This window comes from Manacus candei, unplaced genomic scaffold, assembly GCF_025592945.1.
Source record: "Manacus candei isolate 608988 ecotype Guabito, Panama unplaced genomic scaffold, ASM2559294v1 h1tg000062l, whole genome shotgun sequence".
In the NCBI taxonomy this organism is placed as follows: domain Eukaryota; kingdom Metazoa; phylum Chordata; class Aves; order Passeriformes; family Pipridae; genus Manacus; species Manacus candei.
Window position 1 is genome coordinate 3,062,906 of NW_026138110.1, and position 25,074 is coordinate 3,087,979.

The following is a 25,074-nucleotide window of genomic DNA, read 5'->3' on the forward strand; positions in this document are numbered from 1 at the left end:
AGAGAACAGGGTGGTCAAAACCTGCTGTACTGCATTTGGGTTTGGTTTTTTTAATAAAGGTCTCTTCACTTTGTGGAAAACTTGTCCTTACTGCAGTATTTATCAAGGGGAAATGGACCCCTCTTTTGAATACCAATAGGGGTTCAGAGCCCAGGATGCTTGGGATGTGGTTTTCCACCCACAGTCTTTTGAAAGAGTGGTAGGCAGGGAGGGGGGGGGGTTGGGGTTTTTTTCTTTTTCTTTAAGTAGCTTAACATTCGTGTTAGAGGTGGGGACACAGTCACACTGTCTGCCTGGGGAAAAGCCTGCACGGAAAGACCAAGGTTAACTTTCTGGATGATGTATTCCTTATCTCCACAAGAAGCTGGTGCACTAAATCTCAGCTACTCTTCCATGTTAGGCTGTCTCTGAAGTCCTGAAAAGCATTAAAATGCGTAACAGCAGTGTTTAGCTTCGCTGCTCATTAGAACAGCACAGAACTAATAGTAATATTGTTGTAACTTGACAAAGCCATCTAAATCCATGCATGTTTTCTTGTGAAAGCTTCCTAAACATGCTGCTAAATCCCCTAAAAAGCTACTAAACGGCTTTGGCAACCATTAGCCGAGCATAAGCGGGGGAACTCCTTTCAGTAAGTGAACAAACAGAGAAAATATGCTGAATAGCCGGACAAATGTGTTTCAGCTGGCTCTTTCATTTACAGATATAAGGCAGCAGTCAATATCAATCACTGTTTTCCCTGTTGCACTGGAAATCACAATATCTCTTTTCATTCCACAAGCTCCTTTCACCACAGTAATGTGTCTTTGGAGTGACACTGGCATCAGTCTGTTTCCGCTGTCTGAAGTCCAGAGAGCTTAAAAACACATTGCAGGGTATGAGACCTTAACCCTCCTCCCCTTCCACACACCCGTCTCCTTCGAGCCTTCCTTTCGGAATTAATTGTTTTTACTTCTTTCCCAGTGGGAAGCTGAGAAAGAAAAGTGCCCACAGAGCCTGGGAATATCTGCTCTTGCACTTTGGGGACCGAAAAACGTGTGGCTGGTGTTTGGGGTTTGAATTTATCAGGTGTTGTGGGGAGTTTAACACAAGGCTATACGATTAGCGAGTTAATTTGCAACATGCTGTAATATGAAAGGTAATGTTACTGCGGTTTGAATTTCGAGCTATATCCTGTTTCTTGGATGTCCTAATCACCCACAGCCTCATTTATTAAACAAAAAAAAAAGTTGGAAAAGCTCTACTTGTCAGTATCTGGCATTTGGAGTGTGTTGATGATCTTGTGTTTGCTTTCTTCCTTTCAAGTAATATATTTAATAATAATAATAATAATAATAATAATAATAATAATAATAATAATAACAACAACAACACTATGTGGTTGTGTTTCTTTATTGTTTCTTTGCAGATAACAGCAGTCTGTAGAGAAGCAGCTCTTCTGGCTCTCCAGGAAGACATCCATGCCCAGTCCATCACGGGACGGCACTTTCGGTGTGCGCTGACTGCCGTGACCCCGAGGATTCCCGACTCGTTAATCCAGTTCTATGCAGATTATCAGCAGCAGAGTGGACTGCACACGCTTTGAGAGGCAAATTAATACACACACAAATTCACACACAGGGTGAATAGCAAATTTCCTTCATAAAGCTGTCAGAAGCCAAATAATTTTGTATTGTGAGTGGAGTACCTAAAGTTAATTAAACGTAGAATTGTTGTAATAGAAGTCTGCGGGGAAGTTTTGAGTGTAATAGATATTGTCCTAAACTCCATATTTTACCATTTCAGTGGTATAAACTGCATTTTACAGGTAGTAAGATTGCTGATTTAAGTTAGTTTATCTCAGAGGATATCCGTGTATAAAAAAAAAAATATCAAATTCTGAACTTTTGGGGGATTCTTGGCCCTAAAGAGAGAACCAACAAATGCCATTACTGTCTTCATTTGTTCCTGCCTCAGCCACAGTTTAATCCCAGGGACCATCCCAGTGAGGCACAAACCTGGGGAGTGGCCTCTCTACAAAAAATGCTGAAAATTATTGTGACTCTTTTGATTTATGACCTCCAACAAAGCTGCCAAACAGGCTTTCCGAGATAAAGCTGAAGTATCCTGATTGATTACAGCCAAACATTTATCTTTGGTCTTAACCAACTCCTGTTCAGACATACTGGCAAGTAGGCACCCTGAAAACCATCTATCCCTTGACTAACCTGAACCCACAGCGAAAAGGATGAGGAAAAGCAGGTCATTTACTTAGTTCAGCTGATGTATGTGCAGGTTTTTTCTTTTTTTCATTGTTAGTCTCTTTAATAGTCCAAAACCAGAGGGAATTAAGAAAATTATAAACTGGAAAAGTTGCCTTGGAGATCAAGACTGCAACTGAAGCTACTTTAGTCTTCTTTTCTAAATTCTCTATACTCCAGCTTGGAGTTCAGGATGTGAACCATTTATCACAACCATTACATTTTTGATGTTTCCAAAAATTAAATGCCATACCTTTATCCCCTGGCACTTTACTCTGGTGTCTGTTCCTGAAGGGAGGAAAGAGAGACTGCAGTTTTTACTGCCAATAGTGAATTCTGTTTGTAATTTTGTAGCCTAAAAGTAACACTCTGCGATGCTCTATATGAGTAGCAAAACTATAGGGCCATTCCTTTGGAAGTGCTCAGATTTATCAGGAACATGCACCAAGGCATGAATGTGAGCTGAGAAGCTGCAAGACAGGCAGGTAGGAGCTGGCTGGCCTTTCCATTTGTGGACTCCTGCTGCCATCAGAGGGAATTTTGCACGTTGAATTTTAGGACATTTAGGACAGAAGGCTGGCCCACGTCTGTTTTTTGTGCCTTGGGAAAAAACCCCATCCCTGCAAATGTTTATCCTCTCACTCACATCTGTGGTACCAAATAAATCTCGTGATACACACCTACATGCCTGAAGCGATTTTGGATGCAGGAAGATCCCCTTTTTATCCTTGGGCTTGTGGAATTTGTTTTTTGATTTTTTTTTTTTTTAAAGTAAGGTATTCTTAAAAAAAAAAAGTAGGCGATGACAAATTTTTGAAGTCCCTAGGTGTCTGTTGCTCCCAAAAGTTCTGTTCGGAAAACTTTGCCAGTCTGGCACCGCTCAGGATCTTAGTCCATCCCAAGCCACTGATAAATTGAGATTTAAAGAAAGGTACAGTGACTCCCCATCTCATTCCTAATGACAGAACGCCGTTATCATGGACTAGCAACTTGAAACCCACTTGTCAGAATTCTGAAAAAAATAACCAAAAATTCATTTTTGGTCAAAACACACCATCACTGTAGTCCTTTCATAATCCAATTTGGAGAGAGCTTTTGCACCCTGAGCCTCTCATTGGAACTTACTGATGAGGGCACTGTAGGACAGAGCACTCCAGAGGCATCTCCCATTGGCCTGTCATTTAAACAAGTGGGTTTTAGCTCAGAGCTGAACTTTTCACAGCGTGTTTTACTGAACACATCGTGCCTTGGCTCTGAATCAAATCTCTTGCAGTGTGAGGCCTGAACACCTCTGTGCTGCAGAGTGAATCAAAGAGAGAGGTGTTCTCTCTTCTGCTGGGTTAATCACCATTGTTGTTTGGGTGTTTCTATGAGATGTTATTTTAATAAAGTGATCAAGCCTCAGTGAGCAGAAGGCATCTGAGAAGAACATCTATCTTTCTCCCATCCTCTTTTTAACTGAGACTTACTTCCTAGACTTCTTTACGTTCTTTAGAAACAGAGTCTTTTTGCTGCCTACTATTATCTTTTGGAGCCAGTTTTTGGCCCGAATACTGCTTGAGTTGCAGAATTGTTACCTTTAAATCAAGCTTTCCAATGTTTCAGGCACATTTTGTTTAAATACAAAAATCTACCTTTTTCCTCCAATGACAACATCTTGCAAAATGGCATAAAATGTCTTTTGACAGGTTTGCCAAAAATGACCAGGAGAATATTTATGATCAAAATGCAAAAATGTCTTCACTTAAAAAAAAAAAAAAAATCAGTCCTGTGTTCTCCTTAATGCATAAAACAGGTTTTCACTGCACGTACGATATACAATTCTTAATCCTGGAAAAAGAATGAAGTTTATTGTGGGTAGTTTTCCTGTAGTCTCTGAATGAGAGCAGAACAGTTTACTCAGCTCAGGTGCGAGGGAAAACATCAGGGACAGAATAAAGATCGTTTTCAAAGGTGGTTTTTCAAAATCATTGAATTTAGACTTGTCAGCCCTTTCAAATATTATGTCCTTAAAGTGGATTTTTTTTGTGGTTTGTGTATGCTGGCTCTTTCCTTTTAGCTTCTTTACTCATTTTAAATGTCAGAGTGTGGTGATTCCCCTTCGGAAACTGGGCACGTGCCAAACATAATGCTCCTGTAACTGAGCATCCATCCATTAGTGCTGCAGGAAGGCTGAGGGTGATGTTTCCTGTTGAAGGAGGCCTCAAACTCTGCTGAGGGGGTGTGGAGAGGGGGAAAGAGGAAGCCAAAGTGTAAATCTGGTGTTTTGCCCGGGAAGAGGAAGTTCAGTGATGGACACAAGTTTGTGGGCAGAAGAACTGTCTCTCCCTATTGCAACAGGTGAGTGTGAGGCCTGTGAGGGGCCTCACCCTGAAGGCTTTTGTTTGTTCCTGGCTCTACCAGAGAAAACAACTGATGGGTAGGTGAAACAGTATTGCCAGGACTAGAAATGCCAGTGCCTGGGGGTTGTGGTATCCCAGTGTCTAGTGGTAGCTAGGAGAGAACTAAGGAGGAATTGTACCTGGAAGATGGAGTCACGCATGTGCCTGGAAGGCAGGCACCCACTGTCACAACCTTGGCAAAAGCCCCTGGGAGAACTAGTGAAAAGCAGGCATAAAGAACTTGCCTTGCTTCCTGTGATCCCAAAGTTGGGATAAAACTAAATGTGTTTCCTCACCCTTCTGAGTTCTAAGATGACTCCTGCGCTGATGCAGTCAGGGCCATGGGAAGTGGCTTGCTGGGGGAGCAGAGGTACTTTTGGAAAATTGGTTTTTACATTGTGACCCTTTTGTATTTAATGTTGTTGTTCTAGTTGCAGTGAATTGCAATAACTTTTGTCTCCTATGAACCCCAACATCTTTTGCTTTTGCTGGTGCCTTTTTTATTTTCTTTGGCATGAAAGAAAACACCGTAGCTGATGTAATGTGTGCGATTTGATAAGGAGCTTTCCCGAGGGAGTAGGTGCAAGAGGCATGTAGGATTGCAGTTGTAGTTGGGCATGTTTTGCATGGCAGGTTAACATCTGGAAGACACATATTCCAACTGAAACCTACCTCTGATCTTGGGGTTTGTGTCTGCTGTTTCTGCTACCTGTTCATTCGTTAATCTTCTCTGTAGCCTTGCGTTTTCACCAGGGCTTTATACGTTGTGTGTTAAATACTTTAAATGGTGTCATTCTTCCCTGCAGTCTTAAATCCAACAGCTCCAGAGCCCTGATAGGAGGAGGAGATGTGTGTTTTCTCTGTGGTGAGGGGGAGAGAGGAGCCCCGCTCTGTGTTTGCGTGGCAGGCCTCCAGCGAGAGCGCAGGTGTTGCAAGAGGAGGCAATGGCAACCAGATGACATTCCTTCCCCTTGAACTAGTGTGGGGCCATTGCTCAAACGGATTGTGGATCCAGCAGTTGGACTGGATGATCTTAAAGGTTCATTTCCAACCTAAATGATTCTGTGATTCCTTCCAACAAAATTTCAGGCTAGTGTGTTGTCTGCACGTGCCTGCGTAAAATCCATGGCAATAGAGCTTGGGTTCATCCAACTGAAAGATGAGAGGAGTAGAATCACTCTTGGCAAACACTGGAAAGATACTAGAAGATGGTCCAGAGAGTGATTTATCCTGGCTGAGAGCTAAACTACCTTTCTGGAGGTGCTGAAGGGGCAGCTGATGTCAAGAGAGGCCTTAAGCGCTTATCTAGAGAAAGTGCCTCGAGGTAGATGAAAGGAATTGAGAGCAGCAACTCTCAAAATACTGAGAAAAATGTTTTATCAACTTGTGCAAATATATCCTGTTTGCATAAATGATTCTGGAAATGCCATTGGTATCTTCCTCTCATACCTGTGTGTGTGTGGGATGGCAATGTGCTCTTAACCACACACCCCCTGATTTTTTTATCTTCTTTACCAATACAGAGGAGTTTTCACATCCCTCTTTGGTAAAATGGCTCTGCATCAGCCAAGTGTGGAAAGGGCTTTGATAACCTTCAAGGTGAAACACTTGTCAGCTCTCACTTTATCCAGGAACGGATTATCTGGGCTGTGGAATAATGAGGTCATGTCTTTCCTCCACACTGCTGGCAAGAGCTTCAAATTTCACACAGGGGCAGCTGCTTACATCAAGCCTGCTCTGCTTAATGCTGCTTAAAGCTACCCCCCTTCTCTGTCAGCGAGTTTTCCCCAAACTGAGGGTGTGAAACGTGTTCACACAGCCTTGTTTGCAGGACGTGTGAGGGGGTTTCATGGTGCTTGAGTTGCTGTCTTGCCCCAGAGTTGGTTGGGTTGGATGCAAGAGTGCAGGATGCAAGCAGCAGAATGATTTGTGTGTGCTGCTGCAGCAACAAACAGTGCCTGTGAGAGATGTAGAGAAGGATTTGGTGGGTGGCTGGACCAAAGCCATGCAGCTCTTTGCAGGTGAGTGTCCCATCCTCAGCTTGCTGCACTGCCTCGGGTCTAAACCTGCAGCTTTAATGCAGAGCTGTTGCACTGAGAGTGGCCACGGACATGAAAGATCCCTAAAGCACACAAGTTGTGGGTGTTAAAGCCTATGGGTGCTTAAGTAGATTAGCAAACAAACAAATCCTTTAATATTCTGGAATGCTTCCTCACCACCTAAGTAGGGATTATTCCACCAAGCCAGCAAATTCTAGCCTTCTACCTAGTGCATAGTCTGCCTTGCAGATAACTGTGCTCTCTAATAAGCAGTTCTCTTAGGCTAAAAAAAAAAAAAAAAAAAAAAAGAAAAATATGAAAGCATATTGAAAACTTCAAGAAAAGTACAAAAATGGCAGAGACACCTGTTAAAAATGTTCAAGACCTCGTGAAAACTGAGGTTACTACAGTGCTGGCAGTAGCACACCTAGGATGCTGCACCAGAAAGGTCCCTACAGCAGAAAAACATTAGTCTTAAAATTTGTTTTACAGAACTCTCCACCCTTTTTTTGTACAGATATGTGACATAGCTCACCCACCACTTTCTTCCTAGCACTGTAAAAATCTTGGTTAAACTGTCAGCTTTCTATCTGAAACATGTAGAAACAACCGGTTACCTTGGTCTGATTCCACTTCCAGGCTTTCATCATCTGTAATTTTGGTAAAAAGCTGCTTTTGTTGATGTGTAATGCATCATAGTAACCGGTTACACTTTTACTACAAAAGGGTGTTTTATTTTCCCGAGGGATGAATAGTAATCAAGGATCAGCTGGTAGTGCCAAGTGCCTTGATAACACAATTGGCTGCATACAGCTTTGTTAGGCCCCTTCCTGCGCTTGCCGGGGGAGACTTAAGAGAAGATGTTGGGAGAGCTGTTCTTTACCTACTTGGCTGTTGGGGAGATGAATTTTGGGATCACTTTGTCTGCTGGGTGAGAAGGTAAGCTCCTGCTTTGAGCACGTGAAGCCCTTGCTGATTAATGATGGTGAGGGGAGGGCGGGAGAGGAGAACAGATAGAGAGCATGCTTGAAAATAAACATGTGATTTGGGAAAATTACCCCGAAATTAATCACTGTCTGATTTTAATGTGGAGAGGTGAGGGGGCTGATGGAGTTGGAAGTGGGAATACTGATTCTAATCACAGTAGGGGCTGATTTGTGTTATTTTGATGCTGATTTAGGTGAGCTGGAGGAGGGCTACAGTGACCCTGGCCCTGTGGTAGGAAGTATCTCACTGCTAAGCACGGAGTGGAATCTCTCTTTGATCTCATTAACCCCATCAGCACTGGATTAGCAGATGTGTTTCTGGAGCTTGACTCTCTCAGACACTTGAGGTGTATAGAAGGTGGCAGAGATTACTTCAGTAGAAAAAGGTAAGACATAGATTCTTCTCTTCTGAATTTTTCAGAAAATTTAGTATCTAGTAGAGGTATCATGAGGGAGGAGGGGAATCGTTCCCCTTTTCTCAGTGAGAAGAGGATATGTTGGGAGAATAAAAATCTAAGAAAAAGCAGGGAGGAAGAGAGAGGAGTAGAAAGCATGTGTGGACAGTTTCCTCCTTTCTTCAAAGTCTGCTCATTGTTTGTTTCTAAACTGCACAAGAAAAACAATGAGATGGAGAAGAAGGAAAACCCGCAGCAACAATAACAGGAAGAGCATCTTGGAGATGGTTTTGCACAAAGGTGGGCTTTATGTCTTGCAGTCAGTGCTGTTAGGACTGGACTTAGCCTGAATTTTTTGGGAATAGTCAATATCCTTAAATGCCCTATAATTTTAAGCTGGATTTATCCTAATGCATTGTCTTGGGAAGAAGGGACACAACCACAGAAGCTGAGACCAAGCTGTGCAGATCACTTTGAGATTTCTGATTAAAGAATAGAATATAAAAGTAAAGTTCTGTGTTAGCTCTAAAATTCCACTGTTACATCAGTTAAAGATCCCCCTTCATGACCTTCATCGTGGTGTGTGTGAAGGGAAAATAATGGTGGTTGTGGCTTGCTGAGACCCTCCAGTTGTAGCACACTTGTGCTGTCTTATGTGAGGGCTGGAAACAAAGCTCATATAATAACCTCAGGTTTTTAATCTCTGCAAAACATAATTAACTGTTTGAAAGGGTGGTTGGAGGGTTAAGCTAGGAAGAATAGACTAGCAGTATAATAACATCTATATTAAAAATAAAAAAAAAACCGAACCAACCAACACAGATGTAACGTGTTATATAATCTGTGTTAAACTTGCTCTGGGAAACCCTCCAAGAGCCAGTGTCAGTCTCCATTTTGTACAAGTCTGTACATAACCTCTGTAAGAATTCGTGTGAAGTTGGGTGGGGAGACAGTGAAAGAAAAAGTCAGAACAGAATGTAGCCTGACCGAAGTCTTTCTGCGGCGCCGCTCAGAGCGGGGACCGAGGGACGTTTGTTCCTTCGCGGGTCTTTCCACCAACCCACCCCCTCCAGAGCATTGTCCCTGGCAATGAGCTTCCCAGCGCCATCACATCTCACTCATCATCAAGAAGCAGTCTGAAAGGCTTCTAGGTGTATTAACCTCTTAAGTAATTACTGGTTTGAGATGTTATGTTGAAAAATAGCCACCCCTCTCTCAGCAGGGTGCTGCCGTGCCTTGGGAACCATGTGGTGTGTTGTTCCTGGCCCTGGCAACCACACAGACGGTGCCTATCAGCTTGTGTTTGTTGCTTACAGATACAGCAATTAATTTAATGACCACTAATAAATAATATATAATAATATATGGACCATGCCACACAGTGACTTGTTTTCCAGGAGCTCGGTCATTGCTTATCTTACCATAGGTGGTATTCACTTATCTCCAATCAGAGAATAACTTGGAGCAAAGTTGGAAGCATGTTGTTTGGATACAAGGGGAAAAGGTGCTGAAAACAGAGGAATTATAGTAATATATCCTTTTGTGAAATGTCAAAGAAGGTTTTAACACATTTCTGACAAAAGACAAGTCCATTTGTATCGATCTACTCCTCCCACTGAGCTCCTGTCAACTTCTGTTCCGTCCTTTCCACTGTCCTCCTTCCCTTGAACTACTGTCATGACACCTTTGGAAGCCATTTCTCTTAATAGAGACATTGTAATGCTGCTTCCTTCCCATTCCCTGCCAGGAAGGATTATTTTCCTCAAGCAGCAAGTAGCGCTGAAAATATTGATGATGTGGAAGTGATTTGGAACATGGCACGTTTCCCCAAACAAACAAGTGATGCAGTAACATTGATAAGGTTTGGCTGAGGTGTCCTGTCCAGTGAAGGCAGTGGGATATCCAGAGAAATGGGTAAGGAGATCAGGATTTGACTTTCCTGCTTTCATTTGCCTAAGGCCAGACTTTCTCTGATAAAAGATATGAAGTTCTCCTCAGGGAAACAAAACTGTGAAAAGTGTATTGCAAAAAGTTACATCGTGTTTGGCTTTGCAAACAGCTCAGTTGGTCTCCAGGAATTTGACTTTTCAGTGAGGCTGTGACACTCATTTTGTACTATCAAGATTAAAAATTCATTTAACCTTTGTGAAGTCCACAGCACTGGGAACTCCAGTGTCTTTATTTTTAGCCAGAACCTGCCTGAGCAGCATTGTGATTTCACTTGAAATGAAGTGAAATACACTGACAAAATTTTTTTTTCATATTTTTTTCTTTTAGTTCAAAGCCTAAGTTTATAACAGAGCCAATGGGTGAGCCATCTTCTGTCTTAACTATCTTTAATAGCCACAGTAGAGCTAGTTCAGCTGTTCCCCAAGGAACAAATTTGAAGTAAATAGTGAATAATTCCACATTTAATACATCTCTCACATTTGCTTTGCATCTTTGTAGGTACAAACCAGTGTACATAAGGGCATCTGAGTGCCTAACAGCACATGGAAAGATGGATATGACTTAGGAAATGCATACCTTGGAAGTTCTCAGCTCCTCAGATTGCTTTTCCTGACATGTTTTTTCCTTTCAACCTCCCTTTCCTTTGCCCAGGGAGGTTAGACAATAGGAATTCTCCCTTCCTGCCTTAGAAAGAACTCTCTGATCAAATGATTCTTTCTGTGTCTTCCTAAGAAGTGCTGAGCACTGTTACTTTAAAGCAGTTGGTACCCTGGAAAATTAAGTCTATGGGAGCTAATGAGTCTGCAGGAGTGTTTGTAATTGATTCGAAGTTGTTGTTTTTTCATGTGGCAAGTTTAAAAAATACAGCAAATGGTTTTGAAAGGTAATTCTTGACACCAGTCCAGCTTCAAAAATGTTGTTTTCCATTTACTTCCCATGTTTCAAACTGTTTGTGTGTGATGAAATATGAGTAGTGCTACTGCTATGCTCTTGCAGGCTTGTGGTGAGAGATCTTTTCCATGTCTTTTCAACCATAAAAGAGAAAAAGAAAGGTGTGGTGTTGGTTTGTTTGGGTTTTTTCCCTGTACAGTACCCTCAGCATAGACTCAGAGTATGGTAAAATATTCTGAAAATTGGATCTTACTTGCATAAGGTTTAAATTTTCTGAAAATGGGGCATTTGGAGGAGAATTAGAAAAGTCATGTCAGTTTACTATGAGGACGGAGTGGTGTTTAAGTTCTAACAGATTGATGTTTAGGTTTTGATAATTGCCCTCTACAGAGCTGAAATCCAGCCTGGTGATGACAGGTATTTCACTACTTTGAGAGGAATGGACGTAAATAATAGCTGAGCAGTTGACCTCAATATCTGCTGAAGCTGAGGACGACCTTTTTTAAATACCCTGTCTGGCCTTCCATGTAGAAAAGACTAGAACACACCGGGGAACTGTCATCAGGGATTTTTTTTTCTTTTATTTAATAAACAGGACGTGGAATTACTGCAAACACTGCCAGGCAATGATGTCCACAGTTCTAAGCTAAGATAAAATGTGCCTTCTGTTTTTCAGCTGGGCACACTTGGCAATTTTGTCTTTATTCAGAGGCTTTTTAGGTTGGATTATGCCACTGTAAATCTACATGAATAGCAACAGTGCAGTCCCTCCCTTGTGAATGCTTCAGTATTCCGGCAATGCTCCAAGAACTGTCACCTTGCAGTAGCATCACTGCAGTGTTCTGGAAGGTTAGTGGGTTACTTTAAGGGGAAATTCCATTTTCTGCATAGATTTTCAAAACTGCTGACCTGGGGAAGCAATAGATACAGGATCCTCATCAGGCTTTGAGGTGCTTTAAGCAGGGTACATTTCAGTAGTAGGTGTGGCCTTTATACTTCGCAGTTCTTTTTGGCTTCTCAAGAACAATGTTTAATTGGTCACAGAGAGAAACAAGAATCACAGGAGTGGTTTCAAAATAGAGGGTTATTGAGGGAATGGAAGAGAGGGGCCACCCCCCTCCCCAACACACACACACACACAGAGCTTTTGGTGTCATAACCTCCCCGTGTTAAGTGTGTGTCTGTACACGTCCTCCTGGGTGAGAGCCAGCAGGAGAGGCAGTGCAAGTGTTCCCTATGGCTTGTGTGGAATTGGAGCAGCACAGCTACAGCCTGTCTCCCACCCCGATGGAAATGAGGGGGGTTTACATCAGCAGCGTGACAGTATGTGCATGGGCATGTGTGTTTTATGGTCTTCATTGTCAAGGGTTTTCCCAGTTCTTTTTGGTGGGAGAAATCTGGCCTTTTCAACCCAAAAGCTCTTGAGGGATAGTATTTTTTAATAGTGTCTCCAAAATGAAGCCTCCTGACTTCATCAATCCCAAAGGAAACCGGTAATAACTTTGATTTCCCCAGGAGCAGAATCCAGCCCTTGATACTGAATAGTCCTTGGCAGGTAGTTTTTGTTATTATAGAGCACAGTTTCAAGGTGTGACTGGCAAGCTCTCCTGGAGTACAACAGACCACATCAAACATGCAAGGGGCACTTGACACTTGAATTGCCAAATGCAAAATAGAATCTGTCAGAGAAGTAAGACAGAGAAAATGAGAAAAGGAAGTAAAAATATGGGCGAATAACAAATTATATTTTATCATTCTCACAATGGGATGCAACAAAGTACTGGTGAGGTCACTGTGCTCTTGTAGAGTTGTGGTGAGAGATTTTCCATGTCTTTTCCACCATAAAAGAGTAAAGCAAAGGTGTGAGGTTTGTTTGGTTTTTTCCCCGTGAGAAGTCAAAATCTGTAAATATTTATGTATCGAAGTGGATGATGCTGCAGCCAGAAATCCCTGCCACTCCTGTTGCATGTTCCTTTTCCTGTAGCCAATTTCTGATCCAAAAGCAATGACAACACCTAAGCTGTTTGAGAACTGGCTCTCTAGGCACACACTTTTACAGCATCATTTGGTATCATACACCTGTGTGAAGGCTCAGGGGAAGAAGTTTCTGTGAAAAAAAACTCTTGGTGCAAACTTCTCATCATGGGACCCGTGGAAAAGCTTCCTCCCTGTTTGCATTCCAGGGAATCCAAGGTGGTCTGTTAAAATCTCACTGAAATGCCTTTTGACTGGTAAAGCAGAACCAAGAACGTGACATAGATGTTAAGTTACTGCTTCTCCACAGAAGCTGCTACGGCCGTGGAGGGAACCTAAACTTTGGTTGTTGACACACCGTTCCTGAGAACGACAAGAGAGATTGTGTTCATTAGGCCAACCCCATCACTCTTGCTAAAAGCAGGCTCAGGTTTCCATGTATATTTTCAAATCAAATTAGAAACGCTGCTGCTGAGACCTCCTTCAGCCGACAGTGACGGATTGCACAACCTGATAAACAGGAGGCATTCCTGGAGCTGTGCTAACACCCGAGTCACCACAAGTGGCTGGATAATAGAAATCACACACAGAGCCATGTATTTAAATTAGCGGAGAGCTTTACCTCTTCCTCCAATAAAGCAGCCCACACCTGGGGAGCGGCCACTTCTCCAACAGCAATGGGAAAGGTTCATTTCTGTGCAAGGACTCATGTCTCTGTGGGTAGTAAAAGGCAGTTTGCTTAGTGCTAAGGCAGGAAACAATGAGTTGCAGGTAGCATAATTTACAATAGATGTGAAGGAGTTATTTTTGGTATTAAGCAATAATGACAATTTTCCTTTTTTCACAGTTTTTTAAATGCAGGCAGATGAAGTAATATTAGTTAAATAGTTAACAATGAATACAAAGTAATGAAGACATGGTCAGTACCTTAGCAGAGTGTCTTGTGGAAGCGCAGACAATTAGTGTAGCGGCTAAACATGAAGGCTACAGAGACAGTTCTCCAAGGAAGAATTAAACTTGTTCAGAAAACAAATAACTGTGGATACCTGAAGGAGAGAGGTAAAGGCACCCGCTGCCTTTATGGCAAGTGAATAGTGAAAAATGAAGAGACAGGCTGTGGCCTGCACTTAGGAGAACGAAGCTTTGCCTCTCGTTACCCAAGGAAAACACTGGTTTCTCTGATATGGTGCAAAAGATGGGGAAGGGAAAGCATGTTCTCAAACTCTCAACCTATTATACAGACCCTGGCATTTTCTTTCTGTTTAATTTGTGCTGAATTTGGGCACAGACCTTGCTCTGTAGCGTTTCCCCTGTGCTTTGATTCCACGTTCGAGTGCTCGTGAAGCAGGTTCACGCTGAGGTTTGTCCCTTTGTTCTCAGGTTTGCCTGGCTGCTGCCTGTTACTGTCTCTTCTGCCCCTAAGAAAAACTGATGTTATCTTTTGAAGTGAAAACCCCATGTTCTATTTGTAACTGAGGGTTTCCTGTGTGCCCTTCCCCGGGCTGTGCAGTGACACCAAGGGGTAGCAGTGCATGGGCTGCGCTTCTTCAGGGAGCTTTGAGAGCAGTCCCTGCACAGAAGCTGAAGAAATCCCCAGCTACTGGTGCCTTTGATCTCAGATAAAGGTCAACCTGTCTGGCAGAAGTGTGATCGGAAACGCTACCACATCAGCCTTTACTTTCTCTTCCTTACCCTGAAGTGACTCACTGTACCTGTCAGGGTAGTCCTTCACCACAGCACCCATGGTTTTTACTTCGGCTCTTGGGAATACCTTCATCCATCTCATGCCCCAGCTTAAGCCAGGACTGCCAGGATTTTCTGTGAGCTGCTAAGAAACTGTCCACAGGGCTTATGATTAGAGTAGTGTTTCATAACTACTGTAGGATTTGATATTTTTGGTTTGTTGGGGTTTTCTTAGTCATAGAATCGATTAGGCTGGAAAAGACCTTTAAGATCATTGAGTCCAGCCATCAACCCAAGTCACCACTAAACCTTGTCCCTGAGTACCACATCTGCACACCTTTTAAATCCCTCCAGGGCTGGTGACTCAACCACCTCCCTGGGCAGCCTGTTCCAGTGCTTTTGGTGAAGAAATTTTTCATAATTTCCAATCTAAACCTTCACTGGTGCAACTCGAGGCTGTTTCCACTTGTCTTGTAGTATTTATAGGCCTACCAGTGTGTTAAAAAGTCAGTTATGCTGGTGTTACACCAACAAGCACATACTGGTTCCTTGCACCGAGAGTTTCTGAGGCTCTGAGCATTAACACCTACAAAGTTCCATCTAGTGCAACCTCAAAGCTCTGGGGAGCTGCAGGTTCCAGTTGTTTCTCCTGACACCCACCTCTGCAAGATCATCGCTGCATGGCCGGTGGGGGGAATACCTGACTTACACATGCCACAGGTAAGGCTGGCACAACAATTCTGTTTGTAATTTCATTATAAATGCTAATGTGTGGGGGGTTTTTAATTGCTTTTGAATTCCTCTTAAGAAGTGTTGATGCATCTGTGGAGATTGGTTACGAACTGATAAGTAACTTGCATAAAGGGGAACGCACTATCTGCTGAGTTTCCTCAAAGACATACTGGCTTTGTGACTGGGAGTGAGTGCATGTCCTCCTTCTGGACTGGGATCTGTGCCTTAGCAAGGGCTAAGAGATACTGCTTAGGGCAATGTATAATGGTATTCCCAGGTGGGAAGCAGTTTCTCATTACTGATAGTGGGAGGATCTCGGTTTATCCGATTCATCTTTACAAAGGTGTAGTTCACTACCTATAAAGGTCAGTCAAGTGACCTAGAAATAAAAGTTGCTTCTAGGGGTGGATTAGGAAGAAAAGCAACCAAAAACCTGAAGATGGACTCTGCTTTTCTTCTGCCCAATGTGCCTTTTGGCACGCTGAAGCTTGCATGAGGGAGAAGTAGCATCTGCCTGCAGAGGGTGGAGATTATCTCCAGTCCGTGATCCTCAAAGTGAAAGCGGAAATGTGAATTGAATCACGGCTCTCAGCCATCCTTCAGTCTCTTGAACTCCACTCTGGGAGGTTTTTTAAAGGATTAACTTTGGGCATAGAGGACTGGTCTCTCTTGACTTGTTGTCAGTGCAGGAGACGGGCACCTTTAGATGGCAGTTTGGAGGTGGAAAATAACTTGGTTGCACCAGATTCCTGTCTGTGTGTCAATCCTCGAGTTCAGGCTGTGCCAGGATGTAGTCATAAGGTGTGTCAGCCCTCTTCCAAAGTGCCAGTTTATTCTCCAGAATGTAGCTCTCCTTTTTCTAACCCAAACTTCTGGCTGCTTTAATTTCTAGGAAAAAATCTAACGAGATGGCTTGTGTGAGGTGCAGGCACATTTGCTTGAGTCTGTGGAGAGCCTTCTGAATCCACGGGAGGGTTCTCCCTTCTTTCCATGCCAAAGATTTGTATGCCATTTTTTGCCCTTGAGCCTCTGTAACTGGCAGATGGTATTTGTGATTTGTCTGTATCAGCAAACTGTTAATTACAAACTCAGAAGTATTAGAAGTCATATTATTACTAATATTAGTATTTTAGTATTCAGTATAGAACCTTTAATGCACAAAGATTTTATTTCCTAGAGAAATATGTGATTGAGGTAAAGTTTTTGTTTAATGATGACATTTTCAAAATTTCAGTTTCAGTGTTTTCTTTCCAAGCTTAGTGAAGTTTAATGAAACACAATTGTGCTACGTCAATGAGTGTGAGCTGGGTGGACAGACTGTCACTGAGTGCCACCTCTGTACTAACGTGTTCTTGTTTGTAGGGATTCTTTGCTTTTGGATGAATGTTCCTCCTAAGCAACTCCATGTATATTCTTTTCTTTGAGGCAAAAGGTGGGAGAATATGATTTGTGTGAAAGACGCTGTAAAAAGCCAGTTAGAATGTTTCAGATAAACCTGGGGCTGCAGTGATGTTCAGCCAAGCACTGGAAGTCTCAACGTCTCCAATATTTGGCCATAAAACTAATGGCTTGGAAGGCACCTCTGTACCTCTTCAGCACCATGGCAGGGATGCAGTGGTGAGCTTTGAATGGGACCTTGCTGAGGCTGGGCTGGAAAGGCGAGAGAGAAAAGCAACCGGGTAAATAACCCGTGTCATGCCTCGGTGCTTCAGCGCCAGCTGTAACGCGGTGGGAAGAGCCGTTTCCTATCTCATGGAAGGATGACAGGAGCGAGTGCTTTCCGAGGTGCTCAGCTGCCTCTGTAACGGGCTGAAAGAAGCAGAAGATATCTTGTGAATATAAATAAGCGCGTGGCTGTTCCACCTGGCCAGACCCCGCTGGGAAGGCGCTGGCGGTAAGAGACAGACCAGAATCTCTCTGCAGGGCTGTCGGGGGAGCGTGGCAGGACTTCAGCCCCTCGGCAGAGCCTCTGCGCGGCGGTGCCCCGGCAGCAGCGCGGCTGTGCCCGCCCGGCCGGCGCACGGGGCGGCTGCGGGAGCGTGTGCGGGCCGGGCAGCGCCGGGACGAGCCCCCGGGGCGCTCCCTCTGCCGGCCGGGCCCCGGGGGCCGGGACAACTCGGGGCGGGGCCCGCAGAGGGGCCGGTTCTCCCTCCCGCCCCCGTCCCGGCGCGGAGAGCGGCGGTGACCCGCGCGGGAGCGGCTCCCGGCGGGAGGGCGGGGAATCCACGCCGGGATTTCGGTGACACGCTGACATCAGGGGGGCGCGGCCGGCGGCGGGCGGGGGCTGCGCGCTGAAAGCGGCGGGGCGCGGCCCGGCTCACTCCGGCACGGCGGCGGGGCAGCGCGGAGCGGCCCCGGCACTGCCCCGGCGGCATCCGCGCCGCCAATGTGCCGCGGGAGGCGGGCGCTCACCCCGGCCCTAGGTAAGCCCGGGCGGCGCTCGCACGGCCCGTCCCGCCGGGTCAGGTGCGGGCGGGCGGCGGGGGCTCCCCGAGCCCGGGCGGCGCTCGGCTGGGCTCGGCTGGGCTGGGCTGGGCTGGGCTGGGGGCGGCCGCCGGGCGAGGCGTGCGGGAGGCGCGGGAGAGCCGAGCTCCGCTGCGGGGCAGCGGGCGGGAGAGCCGGGGGTCGGCTCCCCGGGCGAGCAGCGCCGAGCTGGTCGCGATTCGCTGGTCGTGTAGAACCTCCGGGTCGGTGCTTTGCCTGTCCCGCCCGACCTGACGGGGGTCTCTCCGGCGTGACCCTCTCGGGATAAGCGAGGAGCCTGCGGAGCCCCAGGTGCCGGGCTGCGGTGTGCGTGGCCACCGCGTCCTGCCCGTGCCCCGAGCCTGTCACCCGGCCCCCGGCAGCGACAGCCAGCACATGGCTGCGTGCAGGGAGCTCGCAGGGCCATTGCGCGCTGCCGCTGGCTTCGTTCGCAGCTTGCTCTGGAGAGCGAGAGCAGCTCCGTGGTTGGTTTAGAAAGAAAAAAAAAAAAAAAAAAAAAAAAAAGGGCAAAAAACTGAAACGAAAAACCCCAACCAAAATTTCTCGCACCAGGGGTTGTGGTTGCACTTTGCCAGACGGGACTTGCGGCGAGGACCATGCGGTGAAGCCGAGCGCCGGAGCGGGACCGCAGCGCTGCACTCGCGGGCCGAGGAGAACAAACAGCCCGAGCAGGAGCCGCGCACCCGCCGCCTCTTCCCAGAGACCTGCATCGCAACAGCCCCGCTGCCTGCCGCAGCCTGCCGCTGCCTGAGGCTCGATCCAGACACACCGCTCTGCAGGAAGGGCTGGATTTGCTGCCCGTCGCCTCCGGACCGAGAGCCCCGCTGCCGAAGGAGAGCGCTGCTCCCCTGGGCGCCCCGCGGAGGAGCGAGCCCGGGGCGGGCGGCTGATGCTGACCCCCGGGAGAGGGGGGCTGCGCCGGGCAGCACAGCGGGGCTTCCCTCCGCTGGCCCACTAGGACGTGGAGATCGGCGAGCGAGGGCTGTGCGGGGACGAGGAGCGCAGCCCGCCGGCCTTCCCCGCCCCGCGGGGCCGGGAGGGCGAGGAGCCGGGGCCGCGGTGCCGCCGCCCCCCGCCCGCTGGATTTGCCGTTCCCGGTGACTCCCCGCAGATATATCAGTAAGTTGGGGACCCGCCGAGCGCTCGCAGCGGGGCCGCCGCTGCCGCGGCGAGCAGGTGCCGCGGGGCTCAGAGGCGCCCGCCTGGCGAGGGGCGGCCCCGGCCCCCCTCCCACCGGCCCCCTCCCGAAATACAGGGACCGGGACCCCGCGGGAGGGCTCGCGGGGGTCCGCAGTGGGCTGGGAACGAGCAGGAGGTCAAAAACACCCGCCAAACGCTCCTGGCAGGCGGGGGGCGGAGGGTGCCGGACCGCGGCGCGGGGAACCCCCGGGGCTGAGTGGCCGCTCCCCCCGGCGCTGCCGCTTTAAGCACCGGGTATTCCGCCCTCCCGAGGCAGCGCCGGGCTGGGCTCTGCCCTCCCCTGCGGAAAGGAGAGAAGGAGGGAAAGAAAAATAAAAAAAAAAAAAGAAGCCCATGTTTTCATTCATAACTTTTTTTTTTTTTCCCCTTTCCCCTCCTCTTCCTTCCTCTCCGTCAGCGCCTCGATCCGCTCCGCTCCGCTCGGGGCGCAGAGGGCGCCGCGCCGCCGCCCGCCCGGGGCTGCGGGAGCGGGGCGGGACGGGCGGGGGGGCTGGCGGCGCGTCCGAGCGGCTGCGGGGAAGGGGAGAGAGAAAGGAAGGGAAGGGAAGGGGGATCCCACCCCCCGAGGTGTGCGGGGAGGGAGCGCAGCTCCGCGTGCAGAACCGTAAGGGCTCTCGCCGCCTGCACCGTACGTTGTTTTATTATTTTATCTTGCTTATTTTTATTTTATTGTCGGGGGGGAACCAGTTTACGACCGATCTGCGCGGGGGTGGAGGTGGCTGGTTCGACTCTCGCCTCGGTCTGCAGCTGGGCTTGTCAGTCTGCGCCGCGTTGATGTTGCGCTTTCCCCCCAAAGATGGCACTGGATGTCTTTCGCATTTTCTTGGGATATTGTTTTTCATCCCCTGGGGAGCCCAGCTCCTGGCTGGTACAGCTGTAAATCTTTCCCTTTTCGCATTCATTCACCCTGGGTCTGTCGTGGATTTGTATTCAGTGCTCGTGAAGAAGGCGGCTGGTTGTGTGGGGTAGGAGGAAATTCTTTGCTGTGAGGGTGGTGAGGCCCTGGCACAGGTTGCACAGAGAAGCTGTGGCTGCCCCATCCCTGGAAGTGTCCAAGGCCAGGTTGGATGGGGCTCTGGGCAACCTGCTCTAGTGGAAGGTGTCCCTGCCCTTGGCCAGGGAGGTTGGAACTGGTTGGATGGTCTTTAAGGTCCCTTCCAACCCAAACCATTCTGAGATTGTATTTTATGAATTAGAAGTGAGCGTGTTTGGTTTTCTTTTTAATCTGGTGGCCCTAAAGCCCACACAGGTGACGCTAGATGTGAAATGAAGTCTTTGACTGCTGGGTGAGCACAAAGACTTTGTGTCCTGGCAGGAGCTGTCGCTCACTGTTCATGCTGACTGTGTTAGAAGAAGCTTTCCTGTTCTTGTCGTCCCTGTTCTTCCAGGACACAGTGCCCTTTTCTCTGTGGAGTGGGGAACAGCTCTGTGCTAGTTGTGTTCTGGGTAGATAAGACAGTTTCTTAGGATTATTGGATGAGTTTTGGAAATGCTTGATACCACTTAGCTTTCCCTGCTTTTCAGGTAAACAGGTATGACATCTTGGAGGGGAGTAAAAAGGTAAAAAAGGGACTTTTCCTCTGGCTGACAGTAAAGAAAATCAGGGTTTTTTCCTTGGTTCCCTGTATAAGTGTGGCATTTAAATACTCAGCTAAATTTCTGTATAGGTCCAGAACTGTCACTGCAGTTTTCTGAGTGAGCGTTGCAATCTTCGTGTTGTCAGCTGACAACATATGTGACAGTTCTACTATTCTTCCACTATTTAAAAGACTAGAAGATGTTCTGTTTATTTGAGAAGCTTTTAATCTGTCTGATGAAAATGGATTTGTTCTTTGTTTGTGTTTTGAGGTTGTTGTTGGGGTTTTTTAATCTGCTCTTAACATTCTTATGAATCCTCAGGTACTTTTTGTCTGACACTTAGTTCATCTTAGCCTTTTCTACCCCATTTTTCTTTCACACCTTGGCCTGTGGTCAGGAAATACTTGAAAACAGGTTGTTTGCACCCTTGCTTTAATTTTATAAGGAGCCTGTTAGATCTGTAGGCTGAGTTACTTTCTCATAGAAAATGTCTTGGCCACTTGACAGCACTTAGTTCAGGACTCTGTAATGCACATACGTCACTTTAAGAAGGAGACTTTCCAAATGCACTAGGAAGCAAATTTGTTGAGCTTTCTGATGCTGCAGATTCAGAGAGAAGAGAACTGGTCATGTTCCTTACTCTGCCATGTGGAACATGAACATGATGGTGTTCTTGCCTGTTTCCAACTCAGTTTTGGGGGCATTCGGAATTGCTATTGCTAGTTAGGCAGATGTTGAGTTCAGTAGCAAGGGAGAAGCACTTCCCATGGCTTGCCAAGCAAGCATACCAGCTAATACTGGTTTTTTTTTAGATGGCATGGGGTCTCCTTTGCATTCCTCATCTATGATGCCATATCCATACTCTCCCCACTACTGGACTTTGGCCAGATCCTCAGCGTTGCTGTAATCCCCTGCTGAAAGAGATCAGTACCAGGTGGCTCGGGCAATTTGGGCTTTGTCAGATCATTTCTGTTTTCAGAAAGTCTCTGGTGCTTTATCCCTCTTCTGCCCTTGATCTTGTGTATGTGTGTGTACATGTACACACGCAGTGTTTATTTACACCTTCTGTCTTCTTCTTACTTTAGGGTTGCAGATGCATGCCAGGTTCCCGCTGAATGCCAGCAGTAGAGATCACTCCAGATGGAGCCCCAGGGTCAGCATGGCAGCGGCGGTTCCGTGGTGGTGATTCAGCAGCCCTCCTTGGACAGCCGGCAGCGCTTGGACTATGAAAGGGAGAGCCAGCCCACGACGATCTTGTCACTGGACCAGATCAAGGCCATCAGGGGCAGCAACGAATACACCGAAGGTCCTTCTGTGGTGAAAAAGTCTGCTCCGCGGACAGCACCGAGGCAGGAGAAGCACGAAAGGACTCACGAGATTATACCAATTAATGTGAATAATAATTACGAACACAGGTCCAGCCATGTGGGGCACGTGGCACATCAGCATAACACGAGGGCTCCCGTCCTGAGCCGGTCGACCAGCACGGGGAGCGCGGCCAGCTCTGGGAGCAACAGCAGCGCCTCCTCGGAGCAAGGGCTGCTGGGGCGGTCACCCCCGTCCCGGCCGGGCTCCGGCCACAGGTCCGACCGGACAATCCGGGCGCAGCCCAAGCAGTCGTCCCTGATCGTGGATGATCTGAAGGGTCCTTTGAAAGAGGACTTGACGCAGCACAAGTTCATCTGCGAACAGTGTGGGAAGTGCAAGTGCGGGGAGTGCACGGCGCCGAGGGCGCTGCCGTCCTGCCTGGCCTGCAACCGGCAGTGCCTGTGCTCGGCCGAGAGCATGGTGGAGTACGGCACCTGCATGTGCCTGGTCAAAGGGGTCTTCTACCACTGTTCCAACGACGATGAAGGGGACTCTTACGCGGATAATCCCTGCTCCTGCTCCCAGTCACACTGCTGTTCTAGGTACCTGTGCATGGGAGCCATGTCCTTGTTCCTGCCTTGCTTGCTCTGCTACCCTCCGGCCAAAGGATGCCTAAAACTCTGCCGAGGGTGCTACGACCGCGTCAATCGTCCGGGTTGCCGGTGCAAGAACTCCAACACAGTCTATTGTAAACTGGAGAGCTGCCCCTCCCGGGGTCAGGGCAAGCCTTCATGATTTTGGGAGGGAGGTTTACTTCCTCCAACTTCGGTTTTTCAGGTTGTAGCTGATTTTTTTTTTTTTTCCCCTTCTTCCCCTTCCTCTCCCATTTTGGGAGGACTGTTCTTTTCCTTTCCCTTCTGTCTCCCCAGCTTCAGATACACAAGTTCTTCCCTTTGCATCTTTGCTCTCCTCTTCCTATTGACTTGGCTGAGTGTGGAGCGTTCCATGTAGTCGTTGCTGCTCTTTGGTAAGTGTGGACCTGGTATCTGCACCTGTCGCTCACTTGGGCAGGGTCTTTGAGCTTGTAACTGAACCACTCCTGAGAGAGACAGTGAGGGCTCACTGGGCTCTTGAAGCTTCTTGCTCTGTGAATATCTCTTCCCAAAGATGTTTTTCCTTCTCAGCAGTTTATGGGTTTTTTTTCCTTAACCTTCCGGTAGCCAAGGAAGAATATCTTTCCTGAGTGAGCTGGATTGTGAAATAATTTTTTGTGTGTGTTCTTTCTGGAGAGGGATGTAAAATAAAGGCTTCACCAAATGAAAGGTCTGACTCTTCTATAAGCAGCCTGCTTCTTTTTGCATCTTTTTTTTTTTTTCCCCACCCTCTCTTTTTGTCTTAACTTTCGGAACATTCTCACACCTGAGAATTACCCTGCCTCCTGCCTTTTTTTTGTTGTTTGTTTTTTGTTTTTTTTTTTTACATTTTCTATGTAACTTCAGTTTTTGCTACACTGCGTAGATCTTCACATTGGAGACATTGTGGCTGCAACATACTCATTTGTTTCTTTTGCTGTCCAGTCTTTGAAGGATATTGCTCGCTCCACTCTCCTAATCCTGTTCTTATAGTCTGTCAGTATCAGTTGATATTAAAGTTGGTGGTGTTCATATATCCAAACAGCCTTCAGGTGTCATTGAGTCACCTAAATGTTCTTGAATCCTTCAAGTTTCTTGTGATCCTTTGGTTTAGTGAGTTTAGCTCTGCTCTGTACTTTATAATTTTATTCTGTCCCTGTTTTATTGCCTTAGCCACAAATTGTGGTCCTTTTTTGTATATTTTATGTATAAAACACAAAGTTGAATCCCAACTATTTTTAAGACAAAAGTCTTTTAAAACTTTTTTTATTGTAAAGAATATTTATTATGTGAATCTCTATTATTTTATGATATTTATTGCAAAAGACTTTGAAAATGTACTCATGTCTGAATATAACAAAATATCAATACTTAACGAAATAAGGATGACACGAAGAAAGTACATATGTTAACTATAATGCAGAAAATATATTAATTAATGAAAATGGCTCTTGAGTTCTTTTGTTACAACGACAGGTTGTGAGCTATGTGTGGAGTTTCTCCTTGAGGTCTGTCAGGTGGCAAATAATCTCCTATTGATACTTCAAAACCACTAGTCTGTGCTCTAGTTTAGTTTACCTAATTTTAAGTTCACTAACTATATATCAAATAAGCTTTTTGCTATGGGATATTTAATACAATTGAATATATGTTGTGCTTAACAGTGCCAGAAAGTGGAGGCTCTATTTATTTATCAAAGCATTTGGAAGAATACAGTTGTGGAGGAGGAAACCACAACTTCCAAGTTGGTCGGTTTGTTTGTTTTTTTTTTTCCTTAAGGAATATCACATTAACATGTAAAGCCATTTTAAATTTTCCTACATAAAACTTCCTGACTGGTTAAATTGTGCAGCAGCTGAAGAAATTAACCTCCCAAGCTCAAATCCAAATAAAAAGCAAGAGGCAGGATGAAAATAGTGGTTGTGTTGCTGCAGTTTTGCTAGCTTTGAAATTTGGGAATGTGTGTGTTTGGGCCTATGTCTATGGCTTATTTGGTTCTTTTCCCATATGTTTTCCAATGTCAACTGAAACTATCTTCTGTCTTCAAATTAAAGGCTCTTAAGGGTGACCTAAGTGTCACAGCTACTTGTGGCCATTTAACACATGTTCAACAGAAAAAGCTTTTCATTAGGAGTGAATGGGGAGACCTCATTCTTCTCCTCATGTGGGTCAAGGTTACATTGCAGTTCTCCTGAACTTAAAAGTTTATTAAATGGATGTAATTTCACATGGTGTTCAGAGTAAGTGGTTCTAGAGAAACTCCACTTTGGAACACAGTAATGACTTGACAAATGTGCCATATCTTGCTTTTTTGAGTCCTGATGCTTTGAATTGCCATATTCAAGCTGTCCTTACTCCCAGCACTGCTGATGATTTGAATAAGCTTGTCTTTTTCAGTTAATTCTGTCAAAGCTGATTCAGTGTCATGTAAAAGAGCTGACTGAAAAGCTACATTTTTATCAAATGGCACAGATGACCTCTGGGAGGTATGAAGTGAAATGATCACGTGGCTACATCTAGGAGAGCCCTTGCTTTGCAGTGTGCATTTGGTACTGCTGTTCTCCCGGCCTCCGTGTGACAAATGTGTCGGGCTGGGAGGCT

At 46.3% G+C, this 25,074-nt stretch overlaps 2 protein-coding genes across 4 annotated transcripts in view; both read left to right on the top strand.

Annotated features, from left to right (window-relative positions):
- Positions 1 to 6,874, top strand: part of SPATA5 (spermatogenesis associated 5) — a 172,595-nt gene extending 165,721 nt beyond the window's left edge. Inside the window, 1 exon segment of the mRNA XM_051804947.1 lies at positions 1,409 to 6,874. Coding sequence (XP_051660907.1) covers positions 1,409 to 1,585 — 177 coding nt within the window. The 3' untranslated portion in view covers positions 1,586 to 6,874.
- Positions 6,875 to 7,986: 1,112 nt separating this feature from the next.
- Positions 7,987 to 24,700, top strand: SPRY1 (sprouty RTK signaling antagonist 1). 3 transcript variants are annotated; one of them, XM_051804951.1, is made up of 2 exons: positions 7,987 to 8,032; positions 21,619 to 24,700. In XM_051804951.1, the coding sequence occupies exon 2, from the start codon at positions 21,674 to 21,676 to the stop codon at positions 22,634 to 22,636; it is 963 nt and encodes a 320-aa protein (XP_051660911.1). In that variant the 5' UTR covers positions 7,987 to 8,032; positions 21,619 to 21,673; the 3' UTR covers positions 22,637 to 24,700. The 3 variants fall into 3 exon arrangements, with proteins under 3 accessions (XP_051660911.1, XP_051660910.1, XP_051660912.1); XM_051804950.1 differs by lacking the exon at positions 7,987 to 8,032 and adding an exon at positions 18,763 to 18,874; XM_051804952.1 differs by lacking the exon at positions 7,987 to 8,032 and adding an exon at positions 19,500 to 19,583.
- Positions 24,701 to 25,074: the final 374 nt, after the last annotated feature.

Excerpts from the sequence above, each read along its gene's own strand:
- SPRY1 (XM_051804951.1), top strand. The coding sequence starts at position 21,674 with ATGGAGCCCCAGGGTCAGCATGGCAGCGGCGGTTCCGTGGTGGTGATT.